Source organism: Anguilla rostrata, chromosome 18 (assembly GCF_018555375.3).
Source record: "Anguilla rostrata isolate EN2019 chromosome 18, ASM1855537v3, whole genome shotgun sequence".
NCBI lineage: Eukaryota > Metazoa > Chordata > Actinopteri > Anguilliformes > Anguillidae > Anguilla > Anguilla rostrata.
Window position 1 is genome coordinate 2,479,376 of NC_057950.1, and position 17,829 is coordinate 2,497,204.

The 17,829-nt window shown below is 45.7% G+C and overlaps 1 protein-coding gene across 2 annotated transcripts in view; it reads right to left on the reverse strand.

Moving 5' to 3' along the window:
* Positions 1-17,829, reverse strand: part of LOC135244693 (cGMP-dependent protein kinase 1-like) — a 105,861-nt gene that overhangs the window by 64,369 nt on the left and 23,663 nt on the right. For both annotated transcript variants that reach the window (XM_064317182.1, XM_064317183.1), the window contains exon 3: positions 280-393. In XM_064317182.1, the coding sequence (XP_064173252.1) occupies positions 280-393 (114 nt within the window). The remainder of the gene's footprint in view (positions 1-279; positions 394-17,829) is intronic.

Consider the following 17,829-nt stretch of genomic DNA (forward strand, 5'->3'; position numbering starts at 1 on the left):
ATTTCTCAAATCTGGCAGGCAGTTTGTAACTTACAATCTTGTAACTTACAGGTTGCTTGCAGGTTCCATGGAATGGGAGCCAAGGCATTTAAACAGAATCGCTTGAGCAATTATCTAGCATCATACATGGATTACAGTGTCTAAACTGTAAAATGTGTAAATCAGATCAGAGCTTCTGATGTAACACCTAAACGTAATGTCTGCAAACTGCATTATATAAAATAATAAACACTGAGTGATTTTGGGGGGGGGGGGAAGCTTGTTTTTTGGGAGACTCACTCTTGACCGTGGCGGTCCTGGTGCAGTTGTAGAGGATGGCCAGCTCCCCAAACACCTTCCCTGGACCCATGGTGCACAGCTTCATGCCCTCCTTCGTCACCTCCACTTTCCCGTCTGAAAACGACACACAACAAAAACTCATTTCCGCTCCTTAATAGCCAGCCCTGACCCCAGAGCTCTGCCCCCACAGTCCGGGAGTGCTACTGCAGGCAGCACGGGCGCATACGTGCTTTGATGTGAAGTCCAGCGTCATTACGCCACAGCGCACTTAGACGCCCCGAGCTCGCCAGGTAAAGTGTACCGGTTCTCCAGCAGACGCCCGTTTGGGACGATTTGCACAAGCGAGGAGCCCGGACAGGACTGGCCACAGACGCACGCGTCCCGACCCCATGCGCCCCACCCACAGAGAAAGACGAGGTCTGGCGGGTGGGACTGAGTCACGACACAACAAAAATAAATAAATTCAGGTTTTCAAAAAATTCGAAAGGGGATCCAAAAAATAAATAAATTGTTAAATTATTATTATTATTTTTTTTTTTTAAAGCAAGCTTTGCTGCCAGTGACGGGTGTGCTGTGCCCGACAGACACTCACGCCCCCGTAGACAACCATTTACAAACAAGTTAAGGCCCTTCCCTGCCTGCCGTGAGAAATGACAGCTCACACTGAGCACCAGATAAATTATTCTTCCAATGAGTAATTTCTCCCTCTAAACTCAGAATACGGTGCCGCTTCACTGCTGGAAGTAAAGTATTTTTAAATGCAGGCATTTTGCTTAAAAACATTGCAATAATATTCTATTTAGTCATTTTTTTTGTATGTTTTTCACATTGCTCAGTTGTGATTTTTTTATTTTTTTTTACCTGTTCCTTCTGAAATCACCTATGGACATTAGTATCCTTCTAAAGCGTTTATCTTTTTTGTTTTCATGTTTTGGTTTACCCCACTTTTTTGGAGACTGGTGAGCCAGAAATGGTGTAAGGAAGGTGTTCCATTTTGGTGTTCGTACTCGAAATGGCGTTAAAACCGTTCACTGCCAATATGAATCTTTGGTTTTGGTGTATGGGAGAAAAATATGTAATTGTCAGCAGAAACCCATGCCTCAAAAATATGCTTATGTCCAAGGTGCATTGCCGTGGAACATGGTCGTGTTTCATGGATTGTTAGTTTTTTACTTTTCTCATTTAAATGGAGAGCGCTTTACCTGTTGCATTACTCAGGCTTGGTATTTTTTCCAAGACTGAGAAATATGTGGGACATGCTTTGCCTAAAGCGGGGCTGCCCAACCCTGTTCCTGGAGATCTACCGTCCTGTAGGGTTTCACTCCAACCCTAACGTAGCACACCTCATTCAACAGCTAGAGCAGGGCTGTCCAACGGAGATCTCACTGAACAGCTCATTAGTTGGATTGGGCAGAGTTGGGCAGGGCTAGGCTAAAACGTGTTCACTCGGTCCAGGGGCCCCGCTATGGAGGTTGGCTTTTGTGACGGCCAGTCTCCTGATAAATTGGAGTGGTTGAAAACATGCGCTTAAACTCTTGCATAATTCATTCCTTTAATAAGGAATCTGGGGCGACATAGCTCAGGAGGTAAGACCGATTGTCTGGCAGTCGGAGGGTTGCCGGTTCAAACCCCGCTCTGGGCCTGTCGAAGTGTCCTTGAGCAAGACACCTAACCCCTAACTGCTCTGGTGAATGAGAGGCATCAATTGTAAAGCGCTTTGGATAAAAGCGCTATATAAATGCAGTCCATTTACCATTTAATAATTAATACAACTCACAAACAACAAGGTTTGGCTCATTACCATTTTCCTCCGCTTTGGCTTTTAACTCAGTTTTTAAGATTCAAGAAAAATACAAAGTGACAACACTTTTAGCAGTTTAGCAGAACCCCCACTGCCTCAACCTGCAAGTCTGTAATTTAATCAATTAAAAACAGTCACTTGTTTTCTTTTTTTTCTGGAATCATGTACCCTGCATGATATTAAATGAAGGGCATTTAGTTTATCTGACTGTTTGAAAGCCCTGAGATGAGAATAAGGAACTTTTATCCACGCCGGGCATAGCGTCTTCCGACATCACATTAGCCTGAAGAGGGTGAATCAATAGACATTATGAAGCAGCGCCCAGTGTTCTCATCAGACACCAAAGGTGTCTAAGAATTGAGAACTTCTTACAGTGCGGGGCTCAGCCCTCTAAGGAGTGAGGTCACAAACACGTGATTAGAGTGTTCCGCTAAGAACATTCTAATGCTGATGTCACAATCACTGCTGCTGATTTGAAAGCGACGGAGTTCTAGAACGCTGATTTAGAACTTTGAAAAAAGAACCTCCTCTTCAAAGGGTTAAAGCTGTGGCTCTAAAATTACAGTCAGCGTACACAGGGCTTCTCCATGGTCTGAGTCTGAGAACGCGTGTTCCAAAAAGAAAAAGCCAAGCAACAGCCTCTTTCCCTCCTGAATAAAGAGAGGGCAGGGTGGCCTGGACTTGTTCACCAAGGCGCACGCCTTTTATATTTGATGGGTTTATCACAGGAATCCAGGAGCACTAGAGACAGAGGCAATGACTAGGGCCACACAGGAGGGGTGACTTCATTCACACACTCCCTCCTCCAGTGCGCCCCTCCAGCTGCTGGGCACCAACCCTCGCCCCCCGAGGGAGGGGAGGTGAGGGGGGGGGGGGGCTATGACTAGTAGGCAAGGCGAGAGCCATCTGCCGGTAAAAATGGAAGAATCAATCTGTCACCAGCAAAAAAAAAAAAAAACAGCATGTGTGTGGTTTGCAGTTGAGATCTATTCATCTGATATACTGTAAGTAATTACTTCCATGGGAACTGTTAGCATTTCTCATTAAACAGTGGTATGTACAGCAGCACGGGTCCATGACTATAATTCATAATGATACAACGGCACCCTAGATTATTATTTCAAATGATCACATATTTCCAAATCAAACGGTGTAATCTGACTTCACAAATGAGTGACACGCACTCACACAGAAGTGTGAGTGTGTGCACACACTAAGTCCTTAAAGCCCAACGGCCATTAAATTAGACACGCCGTCGAAGAATAACTCTTAAATTATTGCTTTTATCTGTCATTGATTCAGGATGCAGTGCTATAACTCTATATAATGCTATAACCCTCCTGTAGGGTCAAGGGATTTAGTCATTTTGGTACCAATGTGCTCTTAATTTCAAGCTTTGAATCATGTCTTTACTGCATAGTTTAAGAAAATGGGGTTTATTTAAGACAGGATGGATTCTTACCAAAAGCCCTGAAGTCTCAGTGGATTTTAAGGGGTGTTAATGTGCTTAAAATGATACCAAACCCAGATTCATTCAGAAATCATCCTTAACATTGGTTTGCTTTTAAAAGCATGCGTTTTTCTGTTAAGTTGTGCGAGTTGGCCAGTTGCCAAGTAATTCAAGGATGTTGTTGTCGTTTCGTGCCAGAGAGACCCCCCGGCTGACTGGCAGGCTACCTGTGCCAGGTGTGTGTGAAGCACCTCTGCTCATGCCAGGCCTGCATTTTACCTGACACACTCCAAAGTGGAAACAGTGATGGCTTTTGTCACATTTCAAGTTCTGACAGAGCCTGCTCATTTTATTCATTCATTCATCAAGAAGAGGTAAGAGTCAGAGACCTGACCAATATTGCAATCATACATGCATAAAGATTCAGTTAAACCCACTATAGCAGCATAAAACGTACAGATACAAAAAAGAGGGGAAAAAATGTTTTAGAGACTCATAAGAACAATGGTGTCTTAACATATAAAACAATTGCATGCTAGTGTAGTTTGTGCAATGGCTTTAAAACACCTGTGGATACAACGGTACCTGTTAAAACTCTCTCTGTATTATTACTCCAGTCGTGTGGTGCACTACGGAGAAAAGGGCCACTTTAAATACGTCTGTACAAACCCTGGGAACATTGCAAAGCAACAATTTGAATGCTGCTATGCAGAGATGAGACAGGTCTATGAATAAGACTCGGAAAGGGAAAACCGTTTTGAAAGCTGAACGCCAGAAATGTAAAATCCAACAACCAGACAGAAACATTTCTCTTGAAAGAAACATATAATTATGCTTCTCCTCGAGTGACTTCTGTCCTGGGTGGGATGTAGAACTCTGTATTTAAAATTTCTCATCCCTGCAAGGGTGCAACTGTGTTTATTCCCCCTGCGATGCGGACCTGTGCCATCTCGCTCGCTTGATTTGCTGTAACCTTGAATTTGAGGTTTTTTCTTTTTTCCTGTGCGTGTTTAGTTTCTGAATGTGATCCTGACATTTGGTGACCAACAGTAGCACAGACCCAGGGGCCTGGGGGTCACTCACTAGCCTGTCCTTGTTTATTTTGTGCACTGCGTGCGGTAAGTAACCTCAGGGTGCCGCGTAGCTGGGCCGCTTACGAGCCGCTCCAAACAGAACACCTGTTCCAGCTGGACGCCTCCACTCCAGCTGGCCTAGGGGTGCACTGTGCGCCTGTCTGGAATACAGCACAGAGGCACCCTGTGCCCCAGACAGGAGTACAGCACAGAGGCTCCTCCTGCCCCAGACAGGAGTACAGCACAGAGGCTCCTCCTGCCCCAGACAGGAGTACAGCACAGGGGCTCCTCCTGCCCCAGACAGGAGTACAGCACAGAGGCTCCTCCTGCCCCAGACAGGAGTACAGCACAGGGGCTCCTCCTGCCCCAGACAGGAGTACAGCACAGGGGCTCCTCCTGCCCCAGACAGGAATACAGCACAGAGGCACCCTGTGCCCCAGACAGGAGTACAGCACAGAGGCCCCTCCTGCCCCAGACAGGAGTACAGCACAGGGGCTCCTCCTGCCCCAGACAGGAGTACAGCACAGGGGCTCCTCCTGCCCCAGACAGGAGTACAGCACAGAGGCTCCTCCTGCCCCAGACTGGAGTACAGCACAGGGGCACCTCCTGCCCCAGACAGGAATACAGCACAGAGGCTCCTTGCCCCAGACAGGAGTACAGCACAGAGGCCCTCCTGCCCCAGACAGGAGTACAGCACAGGGCTCCTCCTGCCCCAGACAGGAGTACAGCACAGAGGCTCCTCCTGCCCCAGACAGGAGTACAGCACAGAGGCTCCTCCTGCCCCAGACAGGAGTACAGCACAGAGGCTCCTCCTGCCCCAGACAGGAGTACAGCACAGGGGCTCCTTCTGCCCCAGACAGGAGTACAGCACAGAGGCACCCTGTGCCCCAGACAGGAGTACAGCACAGAGGCTCCTCCTGCCCCAGACAGGAGTACAGCACAGAGGCACCCTGTGCCCCAGACAGGAATACAGCACAGAGGCTCCTCCTGCCCCAGACTGGAGTACAGCACAGAGGCTCCTCCTGCCCCAGACAGGAGTACAGCACAGGGGCTCCTCCTGCCCCAGAAGGAGTACAGCACAGAGGCTCCTCCTGCCCCAGACAGGAGTACAGCACAGAGGCTCCTCCTGCCCCAGACAGGAGTACAGCACAGAGGCTCCTCCTGCCCCAGACAGGAGTACAGCACAGAGGCTCCTCCTGCCCCAGACAGGAGTACAGCACAGAGGCTCCTCCTGCCCCAGACTGGAGTACAGCACAGAGGCTCCTCCTGCCCCAGACTGGAGTACAGCACAGAGGCTCCTGCTGCCCCAGACTGGAGTACAGCACAGAGGCTCCTGCTGCCCCAGACTGGAGTACATGCAACAGAGCACAGGCTCCTCCTGCCCCAGACTGGAGTACAGCACAGAGGCTCCTGCTGCCCCAGACTGGAGTACAGCACAGAGGCTCCTCCTGCCCCAGACTGGAGTACAGCACAGAGGCTCCTCCTGCCCCAGACAGGAGTACAGCACAGAGGCTCCTCCTGCCCCAGACAGGAGTACAGCACAGAGGCTCCTCCTGCCCCAGACAGGAGTACAGCACAGAGGCTCCTCCTGCCCCAGACAGGAATACAGCACAGAGGCTCCTCCTGCCCCAGACTGCCTGTGAGCCTTGTGCTTTATCAGAGCACGCTTCCCTCCCCTGTCGAGGGTCTGTCCGTTTAAAGGGAAAAAGGGTTCCTAGTTTTCACTCGAGCATCTATCCATCAGAATCATAAAAAATAAAACAGAAATTTAAAATAAAATCTACATTTTTGAGCTTGACGTATAAAAAGCTTGCATCATCCTTTGCTTGCTTATATTTTTGAGATGGGCGTCTTTCATTATGGAGATGGCATGTCTGTGCACTTCCGTGAAGGGTAAGTCCTCTATTTAATGGACAGCACTGCAGCTGGTCACAAGCACAAGCAGCCCCCATAATCTCAGCGCTCCTCAGGCTGTGTATGCGGTTATATCTCCAGTTATGTACGCTAGCACCTTAGCCCAGGCTACAACAATAAACACTGGAGTTAGCACACCAACAGTTACCTGTCCCTGTGCTTGTTATGCTGCGTCTCCGCACCTGTTGAGCCAGCTAGTGAAGCACTCTGCACCTGCCACGAGTGCTTCACTGTATGTGGTTCAGCGCTCTGTGACTAATAAAGTTTATTCAAAACACCGTGTGACCTAATGTAATTTAATGAGAACATCAGGTTTTCAATTTTACCTGAAATGTTGCCACAGAGTTAGAGGGATTTTATTAAATTTTATTATGTTATTATTTATTTTTTTACAAAGCTAACAAGCAGCAAACACAACTCCCATTTTAATTTTGAGAGCAAACTGCATACGATACTACACGGCTACTGTTTACCTTCTCACCCATTTCCTGGCATGAAGATGTGAAGGGTGAATGTGTGAGCTCTCTGAGGCAGAGAACCTTCCCGACTTCTCATAAAAGTAGTGGCTATCCTCAGAGGTAAATGACAATGGCTGGACAATCTATCAGTGAATTAGACCCAACTGACCTTGAAAGCAATAGCAGCCATTTTGTTCAGAGTCTAATTGCAATAATGGGGTTATTATTCTCTATCTGCTTATCCCAGGTGACTAGCTCAGCCTGCATCAGCCGTATCGCCCAGTCATGCGGCTGGGGTATGTGCTGAAGCGGATCAGGTTAAATACCCTGCTCCAGGGATGTATTAGCAGCACCCCCCCCCCCACCCCCCACGCCCCCTCCCACCCAGGAGCTCACCGTCTGACAGCCTTCCGATCGCAGATCTGCAGCTCGCGCCACAACGCCACAGGACCCCATTTCTGAGACTCGCCGTAGCGATATGCGATTATGAAAATGACGGAGGCCTTCGCGTGTGCTTCGCCCAGACCTCGCCCTCGTTGCTGTTTTACTTTACTGCCAGGTGCAGAAGATCAGACGGGGCGGAGAAATATAATTTTGAAAATCGTTTTAAGCGTGGCTATTACAGGGACCTGGAACCGGTTTTCAGGAAACAGAGACCTGTGGGGGCGGGGGGGTGGGGGGGGGGATTACTGATTATTGAGCAGGAATATTGAGTTAGCAGGATAACTGCACTCAGTAAAACCCAGAACAGCTCTTCATTTTAGTCCGCATTCCAGATTTGGGAGGTATCCAGGTTTTACTCAGTGCAGTTATCCTGCTGACTTTGTAATCCTGCTTTGTGAAAGAGGGCCCAGGATAGCTTGTTTCCATTGGTTTACAGCTACAGCTAACATGCAGTCCACCTGTTTGGAAGAGTCACTGACCAACAGCATGGGCAAATGGAGGCCATTTGAGGGAAGGGCCTGCTGTTTCCATGATGGCTTTTTTCCCCAGCATTCCAGTTTTCTTACTGGTGACTTTCAACTCCTTTTCCTCTTGTTCACCCCCCTGGTAAACGTAACCTTTTTGCTTCCTAATAAATAGATCATTTGGAGGACTACACTTCCCACAACACCCTGCCCAGACCAGCCATCAGCCCTGCTTACTGTGGCTCTTTGCATTAAATGTTTGAGCCAGCTATGAATTCACACTAAGAGAACTCCTTTAACTCCCAGTCTAGCAATTAAAAGTAAGTTATCAGGCCATTAACTGCCTTTGTGAGCCATCGGATGCAACATCAGAGCAGGGCAAAACTCCCCCAAAATGAGCAGCTCCCTCATCAGAAACTCCACTAGAATCCTGTCTAACACACAGGGATCTAATCCATTGAGAGACATATAACAGGGTGGAAATGTTAATGTCATCCCTGTATGTCCATCAAGTGCTTCTTTATATCCTTATATATCTTTTCAAAGGTAAAAATGGCTTTTCTTCCCTTTTAAATTAAGCCTTTTTTTCTGGGTTTTAGGCCCCTTTTCAAGCATCAGGTCCACCTTTTCATCTCAGCCTGTACAACTGAAATGAAAAAGATTCATATGCTCGGCATTCAAAGACACACACACACACACTGGGGCGGTAATGAAAAGAAATTAACAAGAAAAAAGAAAGAACAGGAAGTTATTCTAACGTAGGCGAATGATGTGATTATTCTCTGGCTGAAGACCTGTTACTTCAGGCACCATTTTTTTTTTAATTAAAAAAAAAAATCTGTTCAGTGCTTTTTGTGACCTTAATGCACGGTCCTTAGATTTCTAATGACTGGCTAATTACACTGCAACAAGGGCTGGAGTCCTGTGTAAGCTGTTATGTAAAATGGATTTATATTCATAGTCCCATTACAGCTCATGAATGATAGCAAAGATGGATCTTTAGTCACCAGTTAATTATCGCCACTCCCTTTATCAGTCATTTCTTTTATGCATAACTAATTTTACAAAAGAACTTGTCACCGTGTGCTTCACAGTCTAACCTGACTTAAGCCCCACAGAGCAAACCCAAAGGTGACAGTGCCCAGTGGAAAAAGTCCCTGGATGACATGTAGAAAGAAACCTTGGGAGGGACTAGACTCCCATGATCCTCCTCTGGGCGGCTCAGGGTGCGGGTTCAGGGGGACAAACGAGGTAGAGTTAATTTAACAGACCATCTAATCCAGGGCTGCCCAACCCTGTTCCTGAAGATCTACTGTCCTGTAGGCTTTCACTCCACCCTTAATAAAGCTCACTTCATTCAACAGCTAGAGCATGGCCGCCCAATCCCGTTCAAGGAGATCTACCATCCTGTAGGTTTTAACTCAAGCCCTAACAAAAGCACACCTCATTCAACAGCCAAAGCAGGGATCTGTCCTACATGGTTTGAAGAAACCTGTGATGTAGAGCTCCACAACCGTTGCAAGACCCTCATCAACAGTTAGAGCATGGCTGTCCAATGTTCGAAGATCTATGTCCTTATTTACTACCCTTGGTAATCTAAAGTCTTTATTCTCTCATTCAATCATGATAGAGCATACTAAGCTAATCACACTTAAGGAGTTCATACCATCCTGTAAGTTTAAGAAGGCCCTAACAAAAAGCACAGCGTATTCAACAGCCAAAGATCTCATTGGGGATCTTGGTCCTACTAAATTAGGATTGAAATGAAAACCTAGTGGATGGTAGAGCTCCAGCAACAGGGTTGGGCAGCCCTTATCTAATCAGTTCAGGACTGGTTGTCAATTCAGGATGATCATTATGATCATTATTTGAACATTCCTCTTGGTTGTAATCTGCAAAGTCTTTATCTCTCCTCATTGCAATCATTTTGAATTATTAGCCATACTAAAGCTAAAGCTACACTAAAGCAGAGTTTCATTACTCCTCATTAAGCCTGAAATCCCCTTAAGGAAGGCCCTGGAAAAAGAAAATTAAAAACCAAAACAGCCAGCGGTAATCAACGTGTCGGACAAACGTGTCCGTGGCAAGACTTCTGTGTCCAAGGAAAAAAAAAAAATTGATTGGGAAAAAATGTTTATTTTTTTCCCATGATAATATACATTGCAATCATTTTCTCGTCAAAATATTGACAATCTAATGTTTTCTGAGACTAATAAATTAATTAATTAAAACTTCAAGTTTTGTATGTCCGTGTTAAAAATCGCTTTTTTACCAAAAAGTCGTCACAAGCCAAGATGATGACCCCTGAAAACAGCTATATCAACTTTACAGTAAACTCAGCCCAAAAGCTTAATAATTTGAACATAATTTCTCATACCTGAAAATGACTGACATACTTAGTTTGCAGTCAAATTTGGGGTGTTGTCCATGAATTTAAGGTTCCAGTGCATTTCTGTCTCATGTGATCATGTGAGTGTTATCAAGCATTTTTCCCGATTGATTGCATTTATGATTAAACTGGAGAAGGAGTAAAAGGGAAAGTTGCAATGCATTTAAAGATCAGGAAGCTTAAATGAACACAGAATTTAGCATGATACAAAATCGGATCCCTATTTACGTATAATTGCAAAGTTGCATAGTCACAGAAGAGATGCAAGTGCCACAAAGTGCATTGCATTACCTTACAGGCATTTAGCAGACGCTCTTATCCAGAACGACTCCCAAAACATTCTACACAGCATTTACATTACATCCATCTATGCAGCTGGATATGTACTGAAGCAATGCAGGCTTAAGTACCTTGCTCAAATGGCGAACCAGGGAATCGAGACCAGCCGCTTACCCATTACACTATGCTGCAGCCACTAAGTGCACAAGTGCTTGCTTTGGCTTTTAGCCTGCTCTTGGAACATCTCAGCATAGCAATGAAAATGCAAATGCAGGGTATAATGTTCTGCTTTTAATCTTTTGTCAAAATCACCGTGAAGGAACATTTGCACCGGGGCGAATTCTCATTACAAAGGTTGATTTGAGCAAACATTTTACGCCATCTCTCTCACAAATGCCCGTGCACACGGACTAGGCAAGACCAAACGCACAACGAATGCATTCTTAAATACTCATGAGAAGGAAAGGAAAAAAAGTCGTCAGAGTCAGAGTCTGAATATGATACTGATATGGATTCTCATCCTAGGATTTGCTAAAATAAGAACAAAGCAATAATACAGTTTCAGGATGACTACACACTTCCGAAAATGGCCTAAGACTCATGTTTAAGGGGTGAAAGCTCATTACAGCCCAACCCTGTGTGCGCAAATACTTCAGAGATCTAATTATCTAACGGGGCTCTGCAGAACTGCAGAAAGTCATTTTGCACTAAATAAAAAATTAAAAAAAGTTCTTTATAGCAGGTGCGTGAAGCCAGGTAATTGCACATTAAAAAAGAAAGATGCTGTCTGCACACGAGGAAATTAAGGCACTGGGGTCTATCTAGCAAAAATAATTTGTTTATCATCGCATGTGCAGGTCAGCGCTCAAGTGGATAAGTGAAATTGAAAGAGAAGGACGGAAGTGAACGTTTCCCCGTCAAGCGATCATCGGTGCCGCCTTCACAACAAGGAATATTAATAGTCCTATATAATCTCCTTAAGAAAATGAATGACCGGTAAGTAGATTGGACTGCAGCAATCAATTCATAAACAAAACATTATTGAATGAAAGGAATAGCCATCATTACAAAGAGCGAAACAATCAGCATTTCCATAGATAACACACCAGTTTCAAACTAACTTGAACAGGCATGTTAATACGAACTGAAGTTAATATAAATGGCGGTTTCTGTATGCATTTGTTAGTCAGTTTAATTGAGACTTCAGTCTTCAGAAATTGTTTCTTTTTCCAGCTTTTGAATGGGATTAGCTTTCAGTCTTCTATTAAGCATGATTTGAGCATGTCTTTGTAGTAAATAAAGAAAAGCCAAGCTGGAAAATCAATGCCTTCACTAAAAGAGCTACTAATTGATGTGTGGCACAAGTGCCACGTAATCCCTGGTAAACCTTCAAATTCCTTCAAATTACATCTGAGGTTTTATGTAAGGACTTAAACCCCCCCACCCACCAATCAGTGGCTTTCACCCTCTGCTAGGCTAAATGACAGTTATACTGTATGACATCACGCTGGTGTCACCTATGGAGGGGACTGCATGTGTCCATTTGAATCCTGAGGTCCATGCTTGCCTACGGTAGTGGCCACCATTTTCTCTGCACCAGTAGGAGAACCTGCGAGTCTGATCTGCAGATTCACGAGCAAACGGGGAGATCTGCTCGATCACGTCTCTGTGTCTTCACTCGGGGAAATTCAATCCCTTCACTAAGCAGGGCAGCCAAGATTTGAAGGACGTCGTTAGAAAAACTCGAAATGTTTTACGTGCATTGACTGAACTCTCTTTCCTCAGTGAAGGTCATCGCACAGAACACAGATGCCAGGGCAGTACTAAGGTGTGCAGGTACACACAGACTGAGGACAGAACTCCGGTCTGTACACAGAAATGGGTACGGTGGGGTGACATGCAAATGGACACACAAAACCAAAGAGTGACCTGAAAGGAGGCGGGGCTAAATTCCACAGACACTGACCTTAGCTCCACCCACACTGCCTCTCAGGTGAGTACACACACACACACACACACACACTCATTTCAGGATTTTCAGCTCACTGCATCAGGGGGGATTAACCTCAGCTCTGTCTGAGACACCCACGCACAGTCGCTGCTCACGGTTGCTAGGGAAGGGAGCTTATCCAGCTGGAGAGAAGGCTCTTCCTGCACCCCAAAGTCCCTCAGAGACCCCACACCCCCCCCCCCCCACCCCAACCCGCCACAATCGCGGGGTCTCCCTTCCCCACACAGTTTCCAGAGTAAAACGCTTCCCCTGATATCTCACAAAATGAATCATGAGGTCTACGCGAGTTTAACCTAAACGCAGTATACAAATCAATATTTACTTAAGTGTCTAAGCAAACCTGGAACTTGCATAATAATGAAGGTGAGATGTTCTCTGTGTGATTCTTCTAGAGAGAGAGAAAAACAAAAGAGAGAAAATGATTTGTTTTCTTTGCACACCTGGGAGGCATTTGCTGATTAATCGCGTGGTCTCATCGTGAGGTGAGGCTACCTGCAACGTGCGAGGGGTTTCCACAGCTTTATCACCCGCTGGAGTGTCGCGAGAAACTTCACATTAACAACAGGTTCAGTAGCTCTTCAATTCAAACGATTTAGTGCAAGATTTCCTTCGCTTTTTGTCCGCCGTGTAAACTCAACATCGAAAAGCCAGCATCGTACGGAGACTGGTGGGAAGGGTTGTGGAGAAAGTGGCCCTCGAATGCCCTGGTTGGGAGATGAGGCGTTAGCAGCTACCTTAGTCCCCACAACCTCCTCCATCTCCTCTCATTCTCTCAGCTGTTATTTCTTTTTAATGGAGTGCAAATTGAGGACAGCGAACTGCCCCAGTATCTGAATTCTGAAGGTTGTGTGCTCATTTATTTATTTATTTTAATTTATTTTTTTGGGGGGTATTGGTTTTTTGCCAATTCGCATTTGAATGCATTAAAAAAATGTATTTCTGGCTGATGAGAAAATTAGCAAGCTGTGACTCTAGTGGCTTTTTATTTTCAGTACAGGCAGCTACTGACTGTCAGCTACACTTTCAATCAGGCAATGCTTACGCTTGTGTAAGGACAGCATAAGCATGGTATGTGCTGAGGATTTTTTTCTCTCTCTCAAAAATGTACTAGCAAATGTCCAATAGGGTTCAATTAGGAACTTTTAAAAGCATGTGCAAATAACTGAACACTGTATGTCCTCACTTCATAGGCATAATGCAGCAATAAGACGACCATGGACACAGTCTGGCCCCATAAAACACACCCATTTGGAGAAATGCAGGGAGGAGTCTAGTGTCCCACCAATGTCAGTGGTGATTGGTGGAAACTTTCTGGCTTCTTCCTAGCTAACATAGACATGTGGAGCGTGAGAAGATAGCCAGAAAGTATTCACCAATCACAATCAGCCGCTGTTCTACTGGTCGTTACCGCCATACTCTCTGTTCGGCGGGAGCCCCTATCTGTGACCACTGCAGTGCGTTATGGGAAATCTGATATGGCTTATCCAAAACTGAGCACCGCCCATAAAGACACCTTTCGCCCTGACATGCTTTCAGGCTCTGCCAGAGCGTGGCTTCAGAGGAGAATCGGTGACACGCCGTGTAGCAGTTACATCAGTTCACATCCCACAATGGGAAGCTTGCGTTGGCCTCGTCTGCATGACAGGGGGTCAAAGCGAGCTCTGGGACTGCTTAAACGCCCCCCCCGTCACTCACGGTCCCCCACCCCCACACACACGCTCACTCCAGATCACGTTCTCGCTTTAGCCCCGGAGAGTTTAATTCAAGCTGCGTTTAATCGAGGCGCTCCCTTTCGGCGCTAACGTTATGGATCACTGGGTCCGCTCCGCGGCGATAGGACTGAATTAAACCAGCCTCTCGCTCCGGTCTGCTGCCGCTCTCCGGTCTGCTGCCGCTCTCCGAGCTTCGCGCCGTTTCGCTTCATCTCGATTCGCTGCGGCGAAAGAGGCGCCGTTAACGCCGCAATAAATGGGAAACGATCAATTGTGTGTTCATGAATCCCCCCAAAACCCTTGCAATTTGAGTAGCCATATACCCACAGATCATGTGAACATTAATTGCATTGCTGAGGAATGCCAACCGTTTTCATGTTAAACTCTTCCCTGGCATTTTCTTGAAGCTTAGCCACTCCACATTTAGTTGTTTTTCCTCAGAACTGTAAAATAACTCCAATATCTCTGTTTATTAAAAAAAAGTGAATAAATTAATACATTACACGATTACATCAAAAATGCTGCTTCCGCATAATTTCTCACAATTAAGGATGGTTGGAAAAACAACCCATAAATTGTGAGCATGCTGAAGAGCCAACCAAAAGAAAATGCGCACTCTCTGAACATCTCTGACTCATGCAACAGATATATATCAACCACAGATGCATTATTTATGCAGTGTTCATCAGATTCAGAATCAAAAATTGGAAAAACCACAAATAAAATTAAATCAAGGAAAGGTGCATAATGCAATTTGCCTTCATGCTCTTCCTGTTAAAAGAGCATGAAAAAAGCTCTTCCTGCTAAACCGTACTTTTTTTTTTTTTTAAGGCTGGTCATCGGTCTTGTAAAACGGAGACGCTTGGTTGCACGCTTGGTTCCCGTCTTTCTCATTAGAATTGCACAGTTTCTAAAAGCAGCGATCCGGAGGTCAAGGTGATCGCCAATGGGGGACGGAGAAAGACGTCCACCGCCAATCCATTTCCCTGCCTTCAGCAGATCCAATTACCCCGGCTCTCTGTGTAAGAGAAGATTCCACCGAGCCACCCGGGGACTCTGCGGAACACCCCTGAGCTGAGATTTCTGTCTTGTTTAGCTGAAATCGGAGAGTAAGTGCTTCTTGGTGACACAACGCTGGTCGCAGTGTCTTTACTGTGCACTATAAATATGACGAGGGGGGAGAGGACACAGGTACCAAATGATCAGCTCTCATGCATTTTCTTGGTATTGTGCAGCACACGTTTGTGTGTGTGTGTGTGTGTATCCCCGTGTGTTTGTGCAAAAATGGGTGGTATAAAACGGAGAATCCTATTATGGCTCAAGGTCTTCGGAGTGTTTGTTGACTCTGAGTACTACAGCACACTGGTTCAAAATTATGGGCAAATTAAAGAGAGATGGTAGAGGATGCTGGGGTGGAGATGGTAGATGACTCTGGGGTGGAGATGGTAGAGGACGCTGGGGTGGAGATGGTAGAGGACACTGTGGTGGAGATGGTAGAGGACGCTGGGGTGGAGATGGTAGAGGACGCTGGGGTGGAGAAGGTAGAGGACGCTGGGGTGGAGATGGTAGACGGTATGGGATAATAAAAAGCCTGGCAGGGTGGTACAATTTGGTCTTCCTTATCCATATACAGGAGGCAGTGCCAGCTGAACAACATTGTCTGTCTCGCTCTCACACACACACACACACACACACACAGTCACACACACACACCCCGAGGGAAAGCGGTGGCCTCTCAGAGTGCAGTCACCTGGTGAGACAGGGCCTCCCTCTGTGCTCTGTGAGGCACTGCGCACAGAGGGAGGCTGCCGTGCATTCTGGGTAATCCCGCTACAGAACTCAAGCAGCGACTGCCTGCAAATATATGCTTCACAGTAATATTATGCTCCACATAATGCTCCATGTAATATTATGGCACTTGCCCCCAATTACTAGTCTAAACTGTAAACACATACTTGCATAACGACAGGGCGTAGGAAGTCGATTACGGGTAAATTCCTCAGTGATGTGGGGGCGACATAGCTCAGGAGGTAAGAGCGGTTGTCTGGCAGTCGGAGGGTTGCTGGTTCGATCCCCGCTCTGGGCGTGTCGAAGTGTCCCTGAGCAAGACACCTAAACCCTAACTGCTCTGGTGAATGAGAGGCATCAATTGTAAAGCGCTTTGGATAAAAGCGCTATATAAATGCATTCCATTTACCATTTGAGGTCTTGGTTTTTTCACACTGAAAGCTGTTAACATGCAGGGTGACACATCAGGTCATGTAGTGCATGGTAATGACCCCCTTAGGGTTTTCCGGTGCAAGTTAGAATACTCATTACACTCCAGGTAAATGACAAACCTAGTTGGGCTGAATGGCCTGTTCTGGTGGCTGTTCTCGCCAAAATAATTTTCTAAATGTATTTCACTACCTGCAGAATATAATACAAACGGCCAGAATATGATGTGCGGGGTACCTGCTCGGAAAAAAAACACTTGTTTTCAAAACGTTTCTAAAAACAAACTGGTCCTGACAAAAGTGGGAAGAACTCCAGGTACTTATCCTGTCAGCCAAGCAATCTGTATGCCATTATGATGGTCCGATCTTTTAAACGTCATCCTTATGAGTATACACAGCCTTTTTTTTTTTGCTTCCCTTGACAATAGCTCTCATAGTTCATCGCAAAGTGTTTGTCTCTGATATCTATGGGACATTTACAAGAGGGTTAATGGAAGTTGTAGTACAATGCCAAAATCCGAAGGCCAGTTTTGCCGAGTACAACAGAAGCCTAAGAATGTAAATTTAACGATTTAGGAAAATTAATCCCGCTATATACTAGTTAGATTACTACCATAATAACCATAGGTAGCAATGTACTGATTGAACAATACGTGATGAATTCCTTTCCTTTCAGAGCTAAATGCCCAGTTACAGGATGAGAGATGAGTTTACACTGTACCAGAGGGGCACTGCTCAGGCAGAGTCAACTGGCTTTATGAAGCTATCACAATCAGCCATCGAAAAACCGCTGTTTCTGTATTGCGCCACTCGCGAACAATTTGTCACGCGACAATTCTGGTGACGACAGCGGTTTTCAAAGCTGCAGTTTAGGAATAACGCAACTCAGGTAGGCTACGGATGTGGGATACAGGACACCGGTGTTGAGCAAGAGGCTAAAAAAAGGCAATCTTTGACGCCTTGATGGGTCCCTGAGTCTTCATGCTAAAAAGCAAGAGTTTTCATTATTATATTTTTTTTTTTGGGCTTCTTGCAGGAACTGCGGAATGGATGCGGAATGCACTTGATGGTCTGGAAATATCGTCCGCCAAGTCTGGCTACCTTCCTCATATTGCTCACTGGTGTCGGTCTGGATAATGGCGTCTGCTAAATGAATTTATTCTGAATGTAATATTAGGATGATATGGAGAAAAATCACCCAAGGGTGGTTTTCCAAAGCCATCTAATGCTTTTATAAATTTAGTTACAAAACTTTTCGATTAAAAAGGAAACGTATCCTGATCAGGGGGAAGCTAATCTCCCCTAGGCGTAAGGCACAAAGGGCAGTGTGTTTGATGCC